At 30.8% G+C, this 22744-nt stretch overlaps 3 protein-coding genes across 9 annotated transcripts in view; 1 reads left to right on the forward strand and 2 right to left on the reverse strand.

Moving 5' to 3' along the window:
* Positions 1-1431: 1431 nt before the first annotated feature.
* Positions 1432-8373, reverse strand: LOC108917189 (putative E3 ubiquitin-protein ligase UBR7). The gene is made up of 4 exons (XM_018723677.1): positions 8085-8373; positions 7218-7611; positions 1994-2193; positions 1432-1937 (listed from the first exon to the last, which is right to left on the reverse strand). Exons 1-4 carry the CDS (start codon positions 8247-8249, stop codon positions 1581-1583), a joined length of 1116 nt encoding a protein of 371 aa, XP_018579193.1. The 5' UTR covers positions 8250-8373; the 3' UTR covers positions 1432-1580.
* Positions 8374-9929: 1556 nt separating this feature from the next.
* The window catches only part of LOC108917494 (E3 ubiquitin-protein ligase Ufd4), a 41133-nt gene continuing 28318 nt past the window's right edge, over positions 9930-22744 (forward strand). For 5 of the 7 annotated variants that reach the window (XM_018724128.1, XM_018724150.1, XM_018724156.1 and 2 more), the window contains exons 1-2: positions 11772-11921; positions 12220-12282. The gene's annotated coding sequence lies outside the window, so the exon portion shown is untranslated. The other 2 variants (XM_018724134.1, XM_018724142.1) reach the window with 2 other exon arrangements.
* Positions 10139-11183, reverse strand: LOC108916990 (radial spoke head protein 9 homolog). The gene is made up of 2 exons (XM_018723391.1): positions 10871-11183; positions 10139-10677 (listed from the first exon to the last, which is right to left on the reverse strand). Exons 1-2 carry the CDS (start codon positions 11181-11183, stop codon positions 10139-10141), a joined length of 852 nt encoding a protein of 283 aa, XP_018578907.1.

A 22744-nucleotide genomic window follows, 5' to 3' on the forward strand; every position in this document is an offset into this window, starting at 1 on the left:
TCAGTTTTTGAAATCTGCATAAAATTTCTTTTCAAATGAGGTGTATCATACATGATATTTACACAAATTACTTCAAAGAGTAGGCACCAAAAATTATTTTTTTTATTATTGAACTATTTCATAAAAAAATTTGGAAAGAAAATTTTGCACAAATTTTAAATATTCAAAAATATGTTTCATTAAAAAAAATATAAATTCATGTTATAACTGAAAAACCAGAATAGTATCACCTGCGTTACTAGATGCTACGCAAAAAACTGTAAATAAACTGCAAAAATCATATTTTCATAACAGAAAAGTTTATCATTGAAAACAACCAAAAAGAGAAAAATGATCTTTATCTTTTAAAGGAATCAAGAAACTGAAATTCCATTTTTGCCATTTAATTTTTCTCGAAAATCTAGATCAAACTTCTTTACTACATTTTTTCTATTGTTTTTGAAAATAGGGGACAGCCACCAAAATTGTGGAATTTGGCCCATCCTGTACATACACTGACCCTAAAAAATATAATAGATTAATTCCGCGTTATACAAGAATGCTCTTTTTATACAGGGTGTCCCGATATTCATGCAACAAAATATGGTCACAGATTCTTAAGACAAATTTAGGGGAACCTTATTTTTTATTTTTGTCAAGTGGGCCCTTCTTTCGGAGTTACAGCCCCATGAATCCATCCCTAAAAATAGTCTTTTTTTTATATCTCAGAACCCTGTTGTAAGAGAATTATTAAATTTGGTATACAGGGGTTTCATCACATGTGGAATCTGATGTGCTATGCTTTTTGGCGGGAATGGCGGGGAATCCCCTTAAGACAATTTTTTGTGGGTCCTCTTACCTTTGGAGCAAAAATAATTTGGTCGCATATTTTAATTAAAAATTATTAGAAAGCCATGTCAAATGTCAAAATGTGATCGAATGCATATCGTGATTCAACATTTTTCTCAAAAACATTACGTTTTACGAAAGAAATATCAAGCGATGAAAAAGTTTCTAAATGCAATGGTTTTCTTGGGAACAAATAATTTTTAAGAAATTCAAATATACGACCAAATTTTTTTGGTTCCAAAAACAAGGGGGCTCACGAAAAAGTGTCTTATGGGGGTTCCCCACCAAAAAAACGCAGCACTATCAATTCCACGTCATAAAAACACTGTAACAAATTTGGTGTTTCGCGTACAACAGAGTTCTGAGATATAAAAAAAGATTATTCTGAGGGGCGGACTTCAGGGGGCCACTTGGTAACAATAAAAAATACGGGTCCCCTAAATTTGTCTTAAGAATCTATGACCAAATTTTGTTGCATTAATTTTGGGACACCCTGTATTTTAAATAGACACCCTCATAAAATTATTATCAAGTTCCATAAGCATTTCAAGTGTTCCCTTCTCCAAAAGGTAACCATACCCATCTTAAAATAATACCAAGACAAAGAAATTATACTTTATTGACAGCATTTTATTCATATAGGTACATATAGAATGATTCAAAATCTACTCACTTTACAAACATTTTATTTTTCAAACAATTGAAGCCTAACAATTAGATAATTACTGGAATAATTTAATAAACGACATTACTCAACGACAGTAATGTGGCACCTCCACCTTCTGCTTCTTCCGGGCATTCATTCCCTCAAAGAACTCCCTGATGTCCTCCTCCCTCACGATTTTTTTATTCTCAGCGAACTTCTTCAAGTACTCCCCAAGATGCTGTTTCAAATCGTTGTAACCAGCAATGCAATCGACAAGTTGGACGCGGTTCAGAGAATTAATGAAATTCCTGTCGTGGTTTTCAACGATCTCCTTCGCTTTGGCTTTGCCCTTTTCTTCGTACAAATGTACAGGGTCCTCGGGATCCAACAGAAAGGCCACATCTTCATTCTCGTACATCCTTAAACAGTTGTCGCAGGTGCAAAGCTCTTTGCGCCAATTAATCTGAAAATCAAGATAGAATGATTTTTGTCAAACTGAATTAAAAAGTAGGTACCTACATCTGACCAAAATTTGGCACATAACTTCTCCGACTTCTCTTTTGGTTTCTTGCAATAGTTGACGTCTTTTTCACCAGATGCTTCTTCCTGACTGAGAGGATCAATTTCTTCCTCTTGATCTTCCTTCTGGGACTTCATAATAAGCTCATCATAATGTAGCACGAATTGGTGTTTTTTCACACATGCTTCACAGATCATTTCTGAGGAAATTTAAATTTTTATAGAAATGAGCATTTAAATGGGTTTTTTAACATTATTTCACATTAAGCTATTAAAACAAATTAAATGTTCTTTGGTTCAAGGTCTATACAGGGTGTCTCATAATTAGCTGCCAATCCTGAACAGGCCGATTCTATGATTAAAACTAAGTAAAAAAGTTCATATGAACATGGGTCCGGAAATGCTTCCTAAGGGCACAGGGACCCATTGAAGAGGGAGGAATGGAAATCATTTTTTTGCAATATCTCTCAATCGCGTTGTGAAAAATGAATGAAATTTGGTATACACAGCTAGATTTTGATGAGCAATTTGATGGACTAATCCATTTATTTCCACAAGGTCCATTGGGGTGGGTACGGGGGGGCCCTTGGTACTTTGCGTGTGTAACTTTTTCATCTTTGACTTTTTAACAAATTGGACAGCAAATTCCGTTTTCCCGAACTGTTTTACGTTAAAAAGGTACTCTTGTTTCAAATCGTTATCTTTAACGGTTTCTGAGAAAATCGCTCTTGAATTAATCCCACTTTGGTCAATTTCATAGTAATTTAAACAAAAAATAATAATAATAATTTTCCTTTCCTCTCTTTTCCATTTAAAGGATTAATTTTTATTTAATTTAATTTTTTATTATTATTTTTTTATTAAAATTAGATTAAATTTAAACAAAAAAATTTTTTTTGTTTAAATTACTATGAAATTGACCAAAGTGGGATTAATTCAAGAGCGATTTTCTCAGAAACCGTTAAAGATAACGATTTGAAACAAGAGTACCTTTTTAACGTAAAACAGTTCGGGAAAACGGAATTTGCTGTCCAATTTGTTAAAAAGTCAAAGATGAAAAAGTTACACACGCAAAGTACCAAGGGCCCCCCCGTACCCACCCCAATGGACCTTGTGGAAATAAATGGATTAGTCCATCAAATTGCTCATCAAAATTTAGCTGTGTATACCAAATTTCATTCATTTATCACAACGCGATTGAGAGATATTGCAAAAAAATGATTTCCATTCCTCCCTCTTCAGTGGGTCCCTGTGCCCTTAGGAAGCATTTCCGGACCCATGTTCATATGAACTTTTTTACTTAGTTTTGATCATAGAATCGGCCTGTTCAAGGTTGGCAGCTAATTATGAGACACCCTGTATAAAAGATACCTATCTAAGTCCAGACAAGATTCCTAACTGCTGCTATTGTGGGAAACAACTACTCTCTGTGGGCTATGTGCCCCAACTAGCATTGAATTATACCCCTAATAACCACTAAACAGCTAATAATAAATAAAAATGATATGTCTAAGTATAAATAATACAAAAACACATACCTGGTATATTGAAATTGTTAAATAATGTTTCTCTTTTACATTTAGTAACGGTTTTTATAAAATACTTCTTTGAAAGATTACTCAACATTTAAAAATTTCGATATAGACAAGGGAATTCGATCCCGAGCCTTATTTCTAATCCCGGGATTATACTTAGTCAAACCCGGGATCCTGGGCTTGTTTCGGTATTGAGAGTTGCAAATAAAAAAGAAGAAATCAGCTCTTTCATCAACAAATCAAAATTTAGGCAAAAGTCAACTTAATCAAAAGAGTGACCCAAAAAAACCCTATTTTTCGCCCATTTTGTCGACCTCAAGAATTCAATTCAAAATTGGTCTAAATGATAGCTTATAGTGATAGTTTAATGTAGACGAAATTTCAAGTTGAGCATATATTAAATTTTTAGGATATGGCAAGTTAAACTTGCAATTTGATTCATCCACGCCAAGACGAATTCGACATTCTCGGTGACCTCTTGCTTTATCTTAAAATACAATCAGTAACATTTATAACATATTTTCCGTTCTTTTCGAATATCTCATTATATTTTACCAAAAATATAGTACAAGAGCGTTATAAAAGATTTTTGTAAAAAATAATTTGCAAATATCTGATTCAACGATATTTTTATACTGAAAACATCGATCTTGCATAGCAAACACTTAAAGAAGTCACTCGGTTTGGCGAGCAATCAGTTTTGGCGAATTCGGGTACTACTGAGCCGACGTAAGAGACTTCTCTTAAGAAAATAGTTGCGTTATTATTTTACATGATCTGCATGATGAAAATGTAAACTCATTGGTTGCAAAAGGCATAGTCTCTCACAACATGGTGTTTTCTTAAAGAAAATCTAACATTATCCTAACTGTTGTAAGGATACATAATTGTATCACTAGAATCAATTTTAAAATATCGCTAATATACACTTTGATTACTCAATTATTGCCATTCATAATATGTTTAGGTTGTAACGAGCAAAAACGCTCAAAAAATGATAAGTTTTATGGAATAAATCATTTGGAAAATCCATTATTGACAATTAATTTTTTACGACAAACTATGCTAAGAAACGAAACTAGAGGTAATATGTGATAAGCCACAAAATGGTTAGCTTTATAAAAGTTGTTATGAAATATCCAAAAAAAAATTGAAAATAACAAAAAAATTAAAAAATAATAAAAATAACAAAACAAGAAAAAAACACAAACCTCTTCCTGGATTAGTACCGTGACGTGAAGAGGCTTACATATTACTGAAATACATTTCAATAATATAACCAAACCTAATCTTACATCCAAATTATCCTAGTTCAAAGTGCTTCGGATACAAGGTTTACAGTATATATCGAGATTTTGTAAGTCTCCAATATAAAAATACCGATTAATTGAATATTTTCAGCAAAAATCCTGATTTTTTTTGTAAAATCGGCATTACCTCATTAAAACAAAGTTTTTGGTAAAATCTAATGGTAGATTCATAAAGAACGAAAGATTTTATATAGGAAATAGTACACTTTGTATATTTGAGAATCTTGAACACAATGAACGAGTGTGCCGAGAATGTTGGGGTGAATCTTGGGGTGAACAAGTCAACTAACAGGTTAGACTTGTCATATCTCCAAAACAAAAACTATGCTAAACTTAAAATTTTGCCTACTCTAAAGTATCACCACAAGCTATTATTTATACCACTTTTGAATCGAATTCATGAGGTCGACGAAATGGGTAAAATTTTGGGTCACTCTTTAGACAAAAATCAACGTAATCAAAATTTAAACAAGAATCAATATATTTTATGGTATATACCAAGGTAATCTAATCAGTCAGACTTAGAATCAAACTAACCAGACTTAAAATCACCTAGCCCTTATGTTCAAGGTACCTATTCTCTTTCAAGAATCAGTGAGATAGAGCTCTTTTTAACTTACATAAATTGGTCAAACTATGCAAATAAGCTTTGAAAATTAACAAAAATCTGTCTTGACAGCGACTAAATAGACGATTTTCATGTAACAACCTAGTAAGTAGATAGTAAAGTAAGTTTCCTAGCAAAATGTATTTAAAAATAATATTCAAAATTCAAAAATATAAAAATGACCAAGTAACCCAGTGAAAATTGCTTGCCGATCATTTTAGTTTAAAATACAAGTAAGCAGCCCAAGTCCGCTGGGTTAATTTGTGCTGCTTGCTGGGAATAAAACTTTTTGTATTTTATATTAAAATGATAGGCAAGCAATTCTGTTTCGAGCACTGGCACTAAGCATTTCACTTCACGCAGTCTATTTTGCAACTTTTTTAAAATGATGTTGATCTCGAAAATCGCAGTATCAGGAAAACTTAATTCCGAAAATTTCGGGACTGAAAAGCAGTCATGATCCCGGAATCCCGATTGTCGGGATCAAATCCTCTAATATAGACATACCATTTTTAATTCTTATTTTGGGTAATTATTTATACTAAGTAGCTGTTTACTGATTATTGAGGGTATGATTCAATGCTAGCATATAGATATAGAATAATTACTTCCTACAATAACAGCATTTAATTTAGAAATTTCGTATGTGGGGTTAGATATCTTTCGCATACCTAGATTCACTTCACTTGATGAGATTTTTTAGAAAAAATTTTTTAATTTGAATTGGAAGTTTTTTTAATTTAAATTGATTTTAGGAATCGTAAAATATTTCCAAAAAAATAAATGGTGTAAATTTTATATAGAATATATAAAATTATTTTTTCAATATAATTTTTGATCTAATAAAATTTTCACATCTCGTGTTCATGGTACCTATTCTATTGTTACGACAAAAATTATGTTACAATAAATTGACCAATTTATTGGTAATACTTAAGTCTACTACTAAATATGTTAAGTACACATTTGTTAAATTTTAAATTTTGACCCAATAAAATGTTGAAGCAATTGATCAAGAAATTTGGCACAGTTCGTTTGAATTGTGTACTTAAGTAAATATACCAATCTATCAATTTGGGCAAATTTCAAACTACCAAGTTTTAGAGTACAATTATGATATAAAAGCAAACCACAAATCATAAATAGACTTAAAACATCAGACTAACGTAACAGCAATATTTAAATATTTAAAATAAAAAAAAGTACCAAAATTGTAGAAGGTACAGTTGTGCAGCTCTTGAAATTGAAAGTTCAAAATCAATCTTTCCTTACAACTATTTTGTTTTTCTTTAAATTTGGATAATTTTTGGGTAAAAGTTATTATTTGAAGCATGGTAATGTATTCAATTGCAGAAGGTTGTCTACCCCTAGACCTCTAAAATAGTTATCAGCACAGTATACAACAAAGTTATAAGGAAAAATTGATTTTCAACTTTCAACTTCAAGAGCTAAGAACTCTACAGAATGAACCAGGATAAAACAAAATATATAAACTTGTGACATCATTTTTGCAAGATCTACCCAAATCCAAAATATTGCTCATCAGTTCCGGGATATCCTGTAGATACCAATATAATTCGGGCAAGATTCTTGATCAATACTTATATCTTAATAATAAAAATATTTATGATTATGATTTTTGCATCAACTATAAACTTACTTATTTACTTCTTTCCTACCAATAGGTATATTTATCTAATTATCCGTAGAGATAAGATCGTAACAACATTCAAAAGATCTAAGAGACTTACCTCTAAAAACTTGAAGCTTACCAGCAAAATTGTTGGACGGTATTTCTGTTCCCAAATGCCTTGTATGGTACCAATCCTCACAGATAATACACTGAATCATCTCATCAGGAACTGGGTCTTCAGCATCAGGATAAGGACGATGACATACACAGTAGAACCCTGAGAAATTCTGGTTGTAACTATTCAAATCGTTGACTTCATTCTTTTCACTGAATAAATTGCATTCTAGATTGGGGAACTTGCTATTTCCACAATCACATCTGAAATTTCGCTTGGTGTAGAGCTCGACAAGATCATGACCATCATGGCAATGGTAACTGCATGCCAAGCATATTCCAGCACCCTTTTCTGGATCATCTTTGGCTTCTGGTATGCAAGTTAAGCATGAGTATAAAGCTTGCCTTTTTAGGTACCCCTATTCAAGCAAAATAAATTTTGTGAATCATTTTTAACAACTGCAAACACCTATTTTAAAGTGTGTTCTTATAAGAAGTCAGCTCGTACTCTGCTTGTGTTTTATTACAAACAAAATAATTTATATCAAGCTAGGGAAAAAATTTGTTAAATTATAATGTTGTATCAATGTAAATGCACAAAGCATACAACATACAAAAGTTAATAACAGGATATAATGGTGTTTATAAAATATCATTCCATATGGAAAATTAAGACATGATGCAATTTACATATTTAAAATGCAAAATTTTAAAACTTATGGAATATGAAAGTAAAAAGGTAGTCCTCAAGATACAATTTGGAAATCAAAATATCATCATTATTAGCCAATTAAAACAAAAACTAAAGTCGCCTTCACGTCTCAATCTTAAATTTAAAAGTATTTGTATGCAAAAAATATTCTCAATCAATAAAGTAGAATTAGGAACTTACCTCTACATAGGAGCATGTTTTATCATTTGCAGCCCCAAGAACAGCTGCTGTATTTTCTATTAGTTCATCTTCCAATTCCAAAACCTCGTTTAAAGTTAATGTTACCGTATCAGAATCATCTATATTATCCATATTATTTTCCTCTACGTTATTATCTTCAGACATCGTTTTATAGTTTACTGTCTTCAAGGATATCCACTACAATAATTTTAAGAAAATATCACAAAAATTAAAAATATGTCAACCCAAATCTCCGGTTGTCAATGTTGGGGAAACGGAAGATTAATACGAGAACGCAAAACATTACTAAAATGGCGCGAAAATCTAGGAACTTTTTCTGGGCTAAGTTTGTATCCGATAAATTTTCAACAGGGCCGCACTAGGTGCATACTTAAATCATTTTTTTTTAAATAGAGTAATTTTTTTTTAACTAGAGTACATGACTTTGGAAAGTGGAATCGTATTAATTCTCTTAATAGAGTAATTTCTTTCATAAGCTACGCTATGAGGTAGATAGTTATGCATGGTTCGTGAATGTTTCGATTTTTATAATCGAACCATTTCGATTTTCGATTCACATGCCAGGATTTGTTAATGATTATTTTTTATTAATACGAACGAAGCCATTCGCCAATGGAGTGTTTGCATCATAAAAATGTATAGCGTTTTGTCACTCAATACTATGACAAACGAAAGTTAATGCTAACTGGGCAAACAGTTTCGCTAATAACTCATTACATATATTTTTTTATTCTAAAAATTTTTTTTCAAATCCCACGCCATTGTTATCAGCCTTGTGATTTACTAAACTATGAACATGTTATTGCAGAAAACTTCTTATTTAAGTTACTCCTCCCGATTTCTCTGTTGCTAAATAAAATAAAGAGAAAGAAAATGATATGTGATTTTAATTGAACTTTCCATTATAGATTACGCAATTAGAACACAGTCGTTTAATTTCGTATTTTATTTAATTTCCAGTTAAATAATAGCTTTGTTGGAAGAACGATTGGCCACGAAACCATCAGGCGCATACGTGTTTTCGAGTAACAGCAAATTACCAACGCTGACAACAAATTTGATGTTCGTAAAAAGCAAGACTACTTTTCAATTAGTTTTAAATGATCAGAATAATTCCCAACAGTTTTGTACAGTAGAACTTATAACACTTTTTGATCTTGTCAACCTATAATTTTATGGCTATGTTTAGACACTTTAATAACCATGCTATGCATTGTTTTAATTTAATTTAACTTAAATATACATATTGTATTTATATAAATATATAAATATTTCATAAATATTATTAATACCCAATTTCTATTTGTTACGTAAATACCTGAAATAATAAACGATAGAATATAAAATGCAAAAATACAATTTGTTTATTTTTTTATAATGTTCTATAATAATAATAATAATAATTTAAGTATGCGTTCCTAGAAGATTTCATACCAATCTGATTTAAAGTCAGTTATGGACAAAACATGAGCATTTAGTATCAAACTCAAACCGTTGCAAAATTCGTTCGTCGAACAAAAGTAATGATTTAATACAAAAAAAAATACAAGTCATATTTCTGCCACATTACATAATTTTTTGTTAGAATCTGAAAAGGTCTCAAACACCCCAGAAATAAATAAAAGAGTATTTGTGAATTTCACGAAATGGGCGACATCTGTTAGTGTATAGCGGGTAGTTGTGTATTTTGTGTTAATTTCTTTCTCTTTAAAATTGACAATTTTTTTAATACGCCTCTGAAGAACAAATTTTGTTTTATTATTTTGCAATTGGTTGGACTGAAATTGGTGATGTTTCTTCGTTCTCTTATTAATTAGAGGTTAGTGGTGAAGTGTGGAGGTTATGTAACAAATATTTATTTATATCTATGTATGTGGTTAATATAAAGAAATATTATTCACTCCCTTTATGTTTAATATAAGTTTTTTCGTAGTTATTGTTTTTGTAAATGATATTATTTCGGAAAAAGATATCTACGACCTACAAACCGTAATGGTAAGATTCAAATGAATAACTTATTTTAACAGCATTTATTAATTAATGGTAAAAAAGGGACAAAGCATAAAAGGAAGATCCATGCTTTTTTTACCATGACCAAAATATATAAAACCGTGTTTAGGATTGCGCAAATAATGATAAAATATAAATCCTGGCCAGTAGAGAGATTTCAATATAACCATGTCTTCTGCTGGTGTTATCTGTATCATCCAACAGCCTTCTGGAATATCAAGATCTAAGGGATCCAAAAAATCTATTGCATAATTATAATCATGCCTTGTAAGCAGATTAGTATTTATTTTTTGAGTTGGGACTCGCACATGTTGAAATGATTTTATTTCTCTGGCATCTAAAGTTGAAAGGCCCTCAAAACTTATATTGTCTACAATTACACCATCAGGTCTTTTAAATAAAGCTCCTCTTGGTACAACTGAGACTTCGTTCATGATGAAATGAACTGTAGACGCAAGTCGATCCTCTTCTTTTAGTTTTTTAACTTCAGGTTGCTTCCTTTTAGAAGGTATTAAGGTCTCATCTTTTTCTATTAAAATATCTATGACCATAGTCGGGTCACCTATAAAAAAATATTTGTGAGTAAATTTATTTCAAGTTCAAGCTTTTGATGTGTAAGTTGTGATAAATAAATTTAATTATACACTGATAATTAACTAAATGATATATTTCTTTATGATTAATAATTATGCTTTTATATTCTAGTAAATGTTTTATGTTCAAATTTATATAGATGCAATTATACATCTTTTTACCTATAAATTTGGTTGAAGCTAGTGGTGTCAGTTGCATCCCATTTTTTGTCGGTTGTGGTAACAAACCCCAAGTTTTACAATTCATGCTATAATAATATATCCTTCCAAGCATTGCATCTTTCGTGTACCCAAAGGCTATATAATAATCTTTTTCACAGCCGAAGATTTTACCCCAAAAATAGATTTTTCTAAAATGGTTCTCGTTCTGTAGTATCAGTAAAGAGTTATACAGCACTTGACTCTCTTCAATACTTAATATGTGGCCAAAATGACCCGATGTTTCTAAACTACTTAGTAAAGATTCTATCTCCATTTCACGAGTCAAACTGACATTAACGTGACAGTTCTACTATTTTAATAACAGGATCTCAGTTTTTTTTTCATGAGCTAACAATCAACTTTCCAATTAATAAATTGTATACTTTTAAACTCTGTCTTCTTTAATAAAGTAATACATGAAAATAATCATACTCAGAAATATGTAGAGATATGTATGTATGTACATATGTAATCATAGTGAATGTGCTGTTCATTTATATTTATATTTATTGATAAGCCTATGGCTATTCAAAAAATGTCACTGTTTTTCTTCAAATGCATGAAAGTCCTTTTTATACGTTTTTAATTGGATACAGAAATTAACCTCCAAATACTTACAAAATTTTATCTTTGAGCTATTGAATAATACTTAGATCATTTCTAATTTTTACAAATTGGTTGATATTGTACATATTAATAGTATTTTATTCTAATTATATTTGTAATTTAGGTACATTTATTTAAATTTATTGCTTAATATGATATTTTCTAGTCATTCTACGTAGAAATTTTAAGCGTCCCGCGAAGATAATGTCAAAAATAACTTCACGTAAGAGGTCGCTTCACGGGTTCGCTGCGTGAGCGTGACATTTTGCAAAGTGCAAAGCGCAACGTAGGTGAATGTGAAAATATTTTTATCGTTCTTTGTAATTTTGTTGATTTTCTTCAATTATATTATTATATAAAATATATTGAACATTTTAAATATGGATATGTGAAGAGTAGAAACAAGGTGAGGTATTACACAGTGATTAGTGATGTCAAATATCGCCACAAATTTTTCCAGTTATTTGCGTAGAAAAAGTGTGCACAAATTCTTTGTCAGCATGAATGTCATTATTTCCTACATATTAAAATAATTTTTTTGATTCTGTCGTGCATGTTTCGTAGCGTCTTAACAATTTGATGAAAAATCGCGAGTGGGTGGTTATCTCAAATACACCGTTACTATTGATTGAGTTGACGGAAGAAAGAAAAATATGTTAAAAAATAACCATTTGTGTGTAACAACAGTTTTTTTCCAATTATAGGAACTTTGGGGCTGGAAATCGACGGGCATTGCCATCGTGAGCTTGTAAAGGTCACACACAAAGGTAAGTTTTTTTGTTTATTGTTGACCTCAGTAGATTAGCATCTGCCATGTCCCAATTTATACATTTCAGTATTCATCATTTTGTGAAATATACATTTCCGAATCATACACATGATTCTATATTAAACAAAGGTTAATTGGTTTATTATTCCTTATTCTTTGTGTCTATAAGCACTTGTATATCTAAAAGATGGTTACTACACCTATATGAAAGGCAAACATTCCTTACACTCAATTAGCAATAAAAATAGGTTTGTTGATATTGGGTTGGTAACATTTCATTGAAATCCAGATATTTTATTGTAGTTACTGTTAATATTGATTAAAGTAACATGATTCCTAACTGAAGTTTTTCCTTTTTTTAGTTTGGGTTTTTCTGTATAAAAAACGCATGTTTATTTATAAAAGAATAAATGATTGCTTTTAATGAAAATCTGATGTTTGAGAGTATATACCCTCTCTTATCGGAAAACTTTTTTGTCTACATCTGTACCGACTACTTAGTTAGTACTTGATATTTTTTTCACTCGTTTTTACAGTTAACTCTCAAGATGCTCACAACACCACATTATTTTGTCATTAAATCAGTACTGAAGACGAGACAAATAAATAACTTTATTTAAGAATTAATTTAGTTTTATAGTTCAGTACTCTTACCAAATTACCTTCCAAGTTATATTATTTCAAAACTTGCAACTCTCAATTTAAGTACCATACCTAAATGGATTTTGAAAATGAAACTAGCAAGCAAAAGTTTTTTAAAACTCGTTAAATCTATTCATAGGTGCCATGTTAAATAGAATGAACACTGCGTTATTTATTTGCTCATTTTATTGTAAAATGTATTTTTCTATAGTCAATTTTTGCATTGTTAAATGTGTGGGCATAAATCGACAAATTCGTGAAAGTTACACTAATTATTTCCCACGATATTACATAATGTTCAAGCGCATTTCAAGTGCCAATATAATTAGTTGTCTTCTGAATGGTCAAGTGAGTTTTTTTGTTACACTTTACCAGTGCAATGTCACTGTTTTAATATGTGAAAGCTAAAAAAAAATATACGTATGTAGTTATAATTATACACCTGTATATAGTATCAAATTTTATTAAATAGGTATCTATCTTATTTCCAAAATTATGTTTATCTTGCCCTTGCCTATTGTGTGTACTCTATGTTCACTTATTTTCTACTTTAAGTGCCTGTAATGTATTGCACGCTATTTATTATGTTAACGGAAAACAATGAAAATATAACTTTAATATTCGATATTTTAAATGACCGATATGAAACTGTTGACAATTCAGTACATATTATTATTGATTACTAAGCTTGACGTATTTTACAGCGTTTTCTTTTCTTTATTCTGCAAATAAATTTAATATAGAGTACATTATTATTGGGTTATATACAAGGTCGGAAAGTCCCCATGTTTCATCGGCCGTTACGTGAAAGCCATAAAGTAAGTCGTAGAAATCCGTGCGATAGAGAAAGATGGCTATAATGAAGGCGTCTAATAGTCACCGCCCATTTCGCCCTTCCACAAATAAGAAGTGGATCTTATTTGTGGAAGGGCGATATGGGCGGTGACTATTAGACGCCTTCATTATAGCCATCTTTCTCTATCGCACGGATTTCTATGACTTACTTTATCGCTCTCACGTAACGGCCGATGAACCATGGGGACTTTCCGACCCTGTATACTATGTGTCTCAAACTCATGGCGTCTTCTGTAATTTCTTGAGTTGGTGAAAGGGATATTTAGCGAAGATAGAATATCCATCCATACCATTTTTACCCACTTATTGCTTATCAAAATTTGTACAGATAATTTTTTTCCAAACTTTTTTCAATAATTGGGAATGTGAGACAAACGGTATTCACGTTTATATGCTCGTTTGTGTATTATTACGAATATAAAATATGATTCAAATAAGCCATTATACATTTACAGTGAATATTTTTTAGAGTACGTGATTGCGTTTTCAGCGCACTTTATTTACAAAATTTTATTACTTATTTGTAAAGCAATCCGTATTGTATGTATTGAACTATCCATTTTCATTACCATTACCATTCGTCATTCCGGTGGGCAAATGATATATTTACTTATTCAGTTGTACAGAAAATTCTATTTAAAACGCTGTATTGTGAAATTTGAGATGAAGAAACTTGAAACAAATGCTTAATTCTCGGTATGAACATTATGAACATCGAAGTCCGAAATTGACGAAATATGATACCTGGTGATGACTTCAGTTAAAACTAAGAAGTTCGATCTATTTTTAATTGTAAATCAGACATTCGATGTTGCGGAACAATAAATTAATTGATGTTTTTTTTTGCGGTATTTTAACAATGAAACAATTTCGCAAAAAAAATATTGCACGCAATTTTTGATGTGCCTATCTATATTCAAGGGGCCAGTAAATTCAGTTATCAAAGTTTTATGTATTTATATATTATGCATTGTTTTTTACAATTGTTTACTAGCTTTGGTTTCGATATACATATTGTAAACATTACTGTTAGCATTGTTTGTTTAAATTAAACAAGTATAAAACTAAAGCTGTCCGTCTTAATGTTATTTGAATTTATCGCTTTTATTGAAAGCAGTATTAGCTAGCTACAAGAAAATGGATTTTATTTTATGAAATCATTTCTAGTGTGCATTGAAATTTGAATTAAGTGCAGTAAATTGCATAATATGCCCTTGATACATCATTTAGCCAAATTTACTTAACCCAGAAACCTCTACCGTCGAATTCTCATGTTTGTTTTGTAGTGTTAACCTAGTGATACGTTAACAGTTATATTTTATTGCTCATATTCCGATATTCTACTTCTCATCTGCCTCTAAAACTGTGCATAGGTTTGAATTTGGGACAAACGAATAATTTGTAGCGTTGTACGAGTCGTCTCGATTAGCACCATTTTTTGCGCAGACAATATTTTCAGTGTGAGGACAAATTTAATTTATTAAAGAATTCGAAAATGACCACGAAATATAAACCAGAAATGTATTTTTTAAAATAATTCGTTGTAAAATATAACTGTTACTCTTCGTTTTATATATATATTTTTTTGTGGTAGGACAAAAATTATACTCTTCTCTTGAGAGGTGCAGAAGTGTCACATTTTTTATTAAGAAAAAATTACTATTTCCCCGAATTTATTACATCTTTTACAGTATTTATTTTAGTGTCACTTGGACAGAAACTCACTTTCGTTTAGAGCATGGTGAACTACATCACTGCATCAAAAAGAAATTTAAAAATTTCTCCGGGGTATGTCTGTCAAATTAATAAATGTATTAAACCTTCTCCAGATTTACGCTGTGATGGAACAGCAATAAAATATCGTGTTTGTGAAACTTTTTGTTCCTATCAGTGTAAGAACCATATTGAAAGTCATATGCATAAAAGAAATCGGCTCTTACAGCTGCCGAACAGGGTGGTTATATTTTTTTTGTTCGCGGTGTATAACATTCCGATGTACTACGATTTCGATTATTTTGGTAGAAATGTTTACCTAAATGACCATTACTGCAAAGTTGTCAACTGTATAAAATCGGAAAACTAAACGAAACTAGAGATAAGAAAAATATTAAAATATGGCATAAGTACATATTTTCTAACGCCTGATAAAGCAACATATGTTGCATTTCTTCAGTGATACCGCTACAAAAACCATTTTAATGATAGAGATAATGCTAAAGTCTACCTTTCACTTGCAACAAAATGAGAAGCTAGCAAGTTTATTTTAATATGTTTAACACGCAAATTTCGAACTCTTGTTATTATAGGTCACAGAAAAAAAAAGTACATTGTATATATTTGTACACCAAGGAAAGGAAGTTATAGGGGTTATAATGTCCATAAGAAGTAAAAATATGTTTTATTTCCTTATTTTGAATGTATTTTCAGCTTATAAGCTATCTTATATCTTGACGGGAAGTAGTTCAATAGACTGCTATAAATTTACTGAAAATTAATAAAACAGTTTTTATAAAGGGTGTTTTTTGGAAGGTTAAGGGATGATCTTACAAAAATTACCGTGGACGATATAAAAGACCAAGGTAAATGTTTATTAGTTAAAATATGAAGGTAACTACAGAACTAGGTAACTAGCTTCAAAAGAATTCAGATAAAAGATAAAATTTTGAAACTGTTCAGGAAATATATTTCATTGGGACCAAAAGAAATAAAAGATTTTTCTTTACTTTTTTATGAAAAACTTTTCATCAACCCTTTTGGTTGAGGTTAGTTCGAGGAAAATGCATCGGAATAGGAGAAGTACATCTGTGACAGAAATATATACGTTTAGAATAGTGTCCATTATTAATTTAGATTCGATTACATTAGCTGAATCCTCTGGATTGTCAAAGTACTAGTGGTCATGTTCGGAAAATCTCCGATCATATATTTCAGCATTGTGCTTTTAATTTTACTAAAGAATATTAAAAAATTGTGTACCTATGTCCTATAAATTATTTAAATTGAATAACTATTTTTTTTTTCATTCTGACATTTAAAAATTTAAATAATTAGCGGGCTTTATAAGCTATAACACCCGATTATTCTGCCCAAGGGCATTTTGTGTATGTTTATGGTAACCAAGGCGAAACAAACAAATAATAGAGAAGTGAAAATAAGATTTTAGCTCTCGGTATTTATTTTAGTCCCCCTACGCTCATTAACATGGTTTTGTAAATGCTGGAATATTATACTTTGTGAACGCGTTTTTGAAATATTAAAAATGTTTTCTTATTTTTACCTGAAGAACGTTCTCTAAAGTTAACGCTCCTCGAGGTGCACTCCCTAGTGAGGCACTTCGTATTTTGCCACTTTGTAGAGCTGCTAAATATCATTGGTTGTTTATAAAATGTTTCTTCTTCTAATTTTCGTTTGCATATGTCGCAAAACATATTTGCTTTATTTTGGTTCTTAACAATCAATTCTGATTGAGAAGAATAAGTAAATACTCAATTATTTTTAGTTCAATGGGGCTGTTTATTATTAATTAAGAGTTATTTGTGTGTTGTCATGTTTCACAACGTATGTTGTTGTTACATTACTTTGCAATTTTGTGTTATCTAGTAAAGATTCATTATTTTTTTTATACATACGCACAATAGGCTGTCCGGCTTTAGTGACAAATCGCTAAAGCATGTGATGATACCATTAGATAGTACCTATAACTTAATAACTTGCACTCTAGATTTTTTTCTGGAAAGTGCGCATCACCAAAAATGTTTGTTGCTTTCATGTGATTGCCTGATTAAATTAAATTTCGTCTGATGATAACATTAAGTTGGAAAACGAACAAGAGTATTGCTGATAACAAATACACTTCCAAAGATTAGCAGTCTCGTCAAAATAACGGTATCTTATCAGTAAAAATCCTTCACTTGCCGTCGACCTTTTAGGTTAGGCTAAATTTTCAGTGAATTAGGTATTTAGTTATTTTTTACTCTACCGGAGAAGCAACCCGTATCGATTCCCATCAGACACTAAAGAAATATGAATTTTGTACCTTACACAAATAATTAATAAGTCAAGGTCAACCCATTTGGAGCGGGTCCAAAAGTTAAATGAAGATTGATATATCGTCGGGGAGCGCGTTTTGGGTTTTGCAGTTTTATTTTAATTTTTGGCATAGCCGTATCTGCGTCTTGGCAGTGCGCGTATAGCGGCTTAAAAAGATGAAGCAAGAGAATCGAAGCCTTCATGTGGGGTTAACATTTTCACAGTAAAGTAATATAGCCAAAGCGGTATTTCTTGGGATTCTTGTAAAGTGTACAGAGTGAGGCAAAATTACTTGACCACGTTTTAAAATCAGTCGACGGCCAGATTGTCCAAGAAACTAAGAACGCTCAACCAGATTGTTAAATATTTAACCCTCAACTGGTATCAGTATATGTACTTGAAATCACATAACTGATATTGTGGGATATCTTAGTACCCCAAAACAAATATGCATATTTTTCGCTATAGAAAAAAAAAATTAAAAATATAATTTGGCTGATCATATAAGTAACGGAAGATACAAAAAAACTTGTAATATTTATTTATTTAGAAAAAAAAAACATACTATTAAACACAAGCGGAAGCTTGAACATGGAAAATATCAAATTTTTAAAAATCTGAATACTGAAATTGCACTCCAAAAGAAAATTTCAATCAGAAATCTCTTTATTAAGGATTGCCACTAATTCCTGCAACAATAATCATTTATTGGATTGGATGAATACAATTTTTGACAAGCAAATATCTACTTTTCTAAAAATAATTATGCTTTTTTACATAATTTTATTTTTACCTTTCGAAACATTCTTGACAAACTACTTTAACATTAGAATGATCTTTGCAGATGAATTTTTGGCATATGTTATAAAAGATTTTTTTTCCTTGAACAAAAGTGGCATTGACTGTTTTCGGTCTGTTCCCCTGGGCTCAAAGTTCTTTTATCTCCTTGAATAACTCGTCATTTTAAAATTTGGTCTAAAAAATTTGTCCTCTTAACTGATATTGTTCTATTCTAATTTTCTGGTAAAATATTTTACTAAAAAATGTCCACTTTTAACCACTTATTTTACATCAGTCAACGAAAGATTACCTGGAGCAACAGAAAAAAAAATGCATTATTTCTAGGTTTACATAGCAAAACATTTATGCTGGGGCATCGAAACCAGTTCTCATGGTTAAAATCATCAATGTTAATATTCTGGCTGATTTTCAACCATTTTATAAAACATCCAACTTAAGTGCCGCCAGACTATAATAGGTAGAACGTGTTTGAATCATTTGTTGTTTATCTAATTTGATTGATTGAACTGGTTTTATTTACTCGTTTAGCCGTTACCGATTTTAATTATATTGTTTTATAACTGTTTATTCATTGTTTAAATTTAACTTTTCATGAGATCATATTAGGTATGCTTACTTAAAAAAAAACAAGATTTTCGAAAAGAAACGTATTTAATGTTTTTGGACATTTCATCCGTAGGTGCAGTTGTTAGTAATAATATAAGTGGTAAATATGAAATAGTAACTTTTGTTACAATAGATAGATATAGCAAAATAGAAACCAAAATACTAATAATAAAAAAAATACTTGAGGTTAAAATTATTAATGAATAAATTAATGAATTTTGACTTATATTCCAATATGGTGGGTAAGGGAATTAAAAATTTAAAAAAATTCCCTGAAAAACTAAGAAGTTTCTTCGAAAATTAATACCTTTGTAGTAATTGTTCCAAAACATTACTGCACGGAATAATTTCGAGAATAATTTATTTTCTACATTCTCGCAATGAGAGTTTGCATAGTCTTACCTCGGTTACTTTCTCCTGAAATAATCGGACGATTAGCAGCTGTGCATTTGATGACTGAAACCGTCCTCTGCAGTATTTCGTTCGCCTTTAATGCTCTATGCAATTTCATGAAATATGTTTACTATTTCCGTTATTTTTGGCAGGCCGAGGTTCTGGTGAATAATCGGGACCCCGTTAGAGCACTCGGTTCAGGATTCGCAGTGCATGACATGCAAATGTCTCAAAATAATATAATTAGCTAAAAATAGACTTCGAATAAATAGAGAAAATCGAGGATAAAATGTAGGCCCTTGGGTTTGAAAACCGACTAAGTATAAATAGTTCGTTAATCCAAAGGTATTGTACCTATTTACTGGTTAATTTTAACTTAGGTCCATGTTATATATACCTTTTAAAATTACAAGAATTAATTCCTCATTGAAAAAAATAGTATCTTTGCTCTACAGGGTGCTAGTGAATTACACTTTAATGGTGGAATCGGAAATCAATTCCCTAAACAAAATAATGGATTTCGAACTTTAAAAAAAGCGAGATAATTTCTGAACAGTGGATATGCCCCCAAAATAATAATAAGTACCTAACGTATTTGGTAGGTTTTGGACAATACAATATAAGTTTTGTATTATTTTCCTGAACAAATGTAGTAGCTTACTTTTTTAACATATAGCACGCTTCTTTTGCATGACTGGTTAAAATGATGGAACAAAATTCTACCAATTAAAAGACTCCTCTACAGCGTATTAAATTTTAATTTCAAAATTCTGAGTTCGTAAGATATTCTTCACTTCGTTCAAAACTTAAACGTTATGTGCCTTGAAAATGAAGCCTTTTGAGACAAAAGTTTATAGAGTATATTTATTTTTTAAATAACGAATCCATCTCTGCAAGTTCAGAAAATCAAATGAGCATACACTACTTCACATAAAAACTAACGCTCCGTTAATAATTAGCCTCAATTTCAAAGTTGATTTCCTTTTGAACAGCTGATCTGAGCTTAATTTTTAATTTTACATTCATGTATTTCGTTTAATAACGTCAGAAAGAACATGAACTTCGAAATTGAGGTCAGTTTTTAGAGGGGTGCTAATTTTGATGTGCAATGTATTTTTCAATTTATAAGATATACTCTGATAATTTACATAGGAAGTAGTAAAATAATGAGGCAGGTTTAAAAAACAACATCTGTATGTTTCTAGATGTTTTATTTCTTTATAAAAGCGGAGCAAATCGCATTAAAACTTGAATGAATTACAAAGGAAACCTTCAAACGTGTACATTCAAGTAAGTGAGTGATTTAAGCCGTGCGGCCTTATAAGGGATACGGTCAAACACTTTTATTTTTTCTTGACGGTTCAGTGCACCTTTTCGTACGATCGTCACCCACTACCGTCTTTGGTCATGCTTCCAATGACAATTTACCAGTCGATAATTATATTTGTTTTATGCTCCAATCCTAAGCAACAATTAGTAATAGATATTTGCCAAATGGAGTAAGCATCCTGCACTACAGCTCTCTCTTCCGTTTTTTTTAATGGTTATAGTAAAGAGGAACTAAGAGATAAGGTACTTAGTACATCGGTTTTTATACCGTGAAATTCTAAAGTAGATTTTAAAATCTTGTGTCAGTTAATACGGTTTTTGTTGAAAACCATAGTTTTTTAAAATTTAACGAGTCGGTTCTTATGCGGGACACCCTGTATACAGGGTAGTCTCGCGAGAAACTACACAAAATGTATATTTTTTATGTTAATTTAGGGATCAGGACGAACTGTTTCCTATTTTTTTTTGTGTTACATGATCAGTAATGAACAGTTCTGAGATTATCTTTTGATATTTGCATCACTAATTGTAAGTAGATAAAAAATATTTTAATTATATAGAATGTTTTCTAAATCTATTTCATAACTTTCGGCGGGTTTTTCCAGATATAGGGTGTTAAAATTAAAACAACATATAACATTTACTTAAGATGATGAAACGTGAACTAACAAATACCGCATCATACGGATTGTGTTCTGGTAGTAGTTGTAGTCGCTCATGTGCATCCAGTGTACGAAGTGATACGTCAAATACTAACCTGGCGAGCTTGGTCGTAAATCAGAGATCGCCTCCAAGAAACAAGTAAACAACAGTGGCGCGTACAGAGGTAAAATATAGTACATACGTGGAATTTAAAAACAAATTACATTTAAAATAAATAGTTTGAGAATAAAGGAGTTTTTGTAGGAACAAGGGTTCATCCCTTCGTAATGCATAAAAAAATTATTCAATTTCTAAACCCCTTAAAACCGTATTGCACTGAATCGCTTGAGAGGCAATGATTTATTACTTTGCATCAAATATGATCCTACTATAGGCAATAGAGTTACCTGATCTAAAATTAAGGTGAATTTAATTTAAATAGCATATTTTCGGAAAATTGTAACTTATCGGGTTATTAACCCGAAACTATAATAGTGTCATTAACGCAAATCTTTAAAGGTAAAGTAAATACATACCAACATCCAAATATTCATGCTTCAGAACCTATACAGTTGGTGGCAGTTGGTTCAGAAAGTACGGTTAAAGTATAGATTTTTTTGAATAAATCGCAACGCGTCGAATGTGCACATGGATATTTCAATTGAAGAAATCCTTGTAAGTAAAATAACTAAGTTAAATGATGGTGATTTGATTATATACAAAACAAAAACGTGAACATTATTTGGGAGGCTACAATTAAGTATAAAAATGATTTCAATTATGACTTCAGAATCCACATTAGTGTAGAACCAAATAATTACTTCCTTAATTATAAAATGACTTAATTATCCAGAATCACATTGTTTTAATCCAATTAAGTGAATTCTTCGCTCATTGATTTCAACAATAAAAAAACAGGATGAGAAACTTTTTATACGTCAAATCGCCACAGGTAGGTATATATTTATTACAAGTCCATAAAAGGCTAATTGTTCTTTCCGGAGTACTTATATTGTGATTTTCTTCTGATTAAATTAATTGGCAGCAATAAATAATAAACATGTAGGTGCTCATGAATTTGTTTATATTTTCAACTTTTAAGAATCTTTACTCTGGAATTTTTTTTTTAATTAACAGCCGGTTTCACTTTAAATTTTCGCGAG

This window comes from Anoplophora glabripennis, unplaced genomic scaffold, assembly GCF_000390285.2.
Source record: "Anoplophora glabripennis isolate ALB-LARVAE unplaced genomic scaffold, Agla_2.0 scaffold3, whole genome shotgun sequence".
Lineage (NCBI taxonomy): Eukaryota > Metazoa > Arthropoda > Insecta > Coleoptera > Cerambycidae > Anoplophora > Anoplophora glabripennis.

What these genes read in the sequence shown, in the direction of transcription:
- LOC108917189 (XM_018723677.1), bottom strand. Translation starts at nt 8,249, where the DNA reads ATGTCTGAAGATAATAACGTAGAGGAAAATAATATGGATAATATAGAT. An exon ending in ACCGTCCAACAATTTTGCTG is followed by an intron (nt 2,194 to 7,217) that starts GTAAGCTTCAAG and finishes AAATTTCCTCAG; the next exon opens with AAATGATCTGTGAAGCATGT. An exon ending in GTGCCAAATTTTGGTCAGAT is followed by an intron (nt 1,938 to 1,993) that starts GTAGGTACCTAC and finishes CTTGATTTTCAG; the next exon opens with ATTAATTGGCGCAAAGAGCT.
- LOC108916990 (XM_018723391.1), bottom strand. Translation starts at nt 11,183, where the DNA reads ATGGAGATAGAATCTTTACTAAGTAGTTTAGAAACATCGGGTCATTTT. An exon ending in AGCTTCAACCAAATTTATAG is followed by an intron (nt 10,678 to 10,870) that starts GTAAAAAGATGT and finishes ATTTTTTTATAG; the next exon opens with GTGACCCGACTATGGTCATA.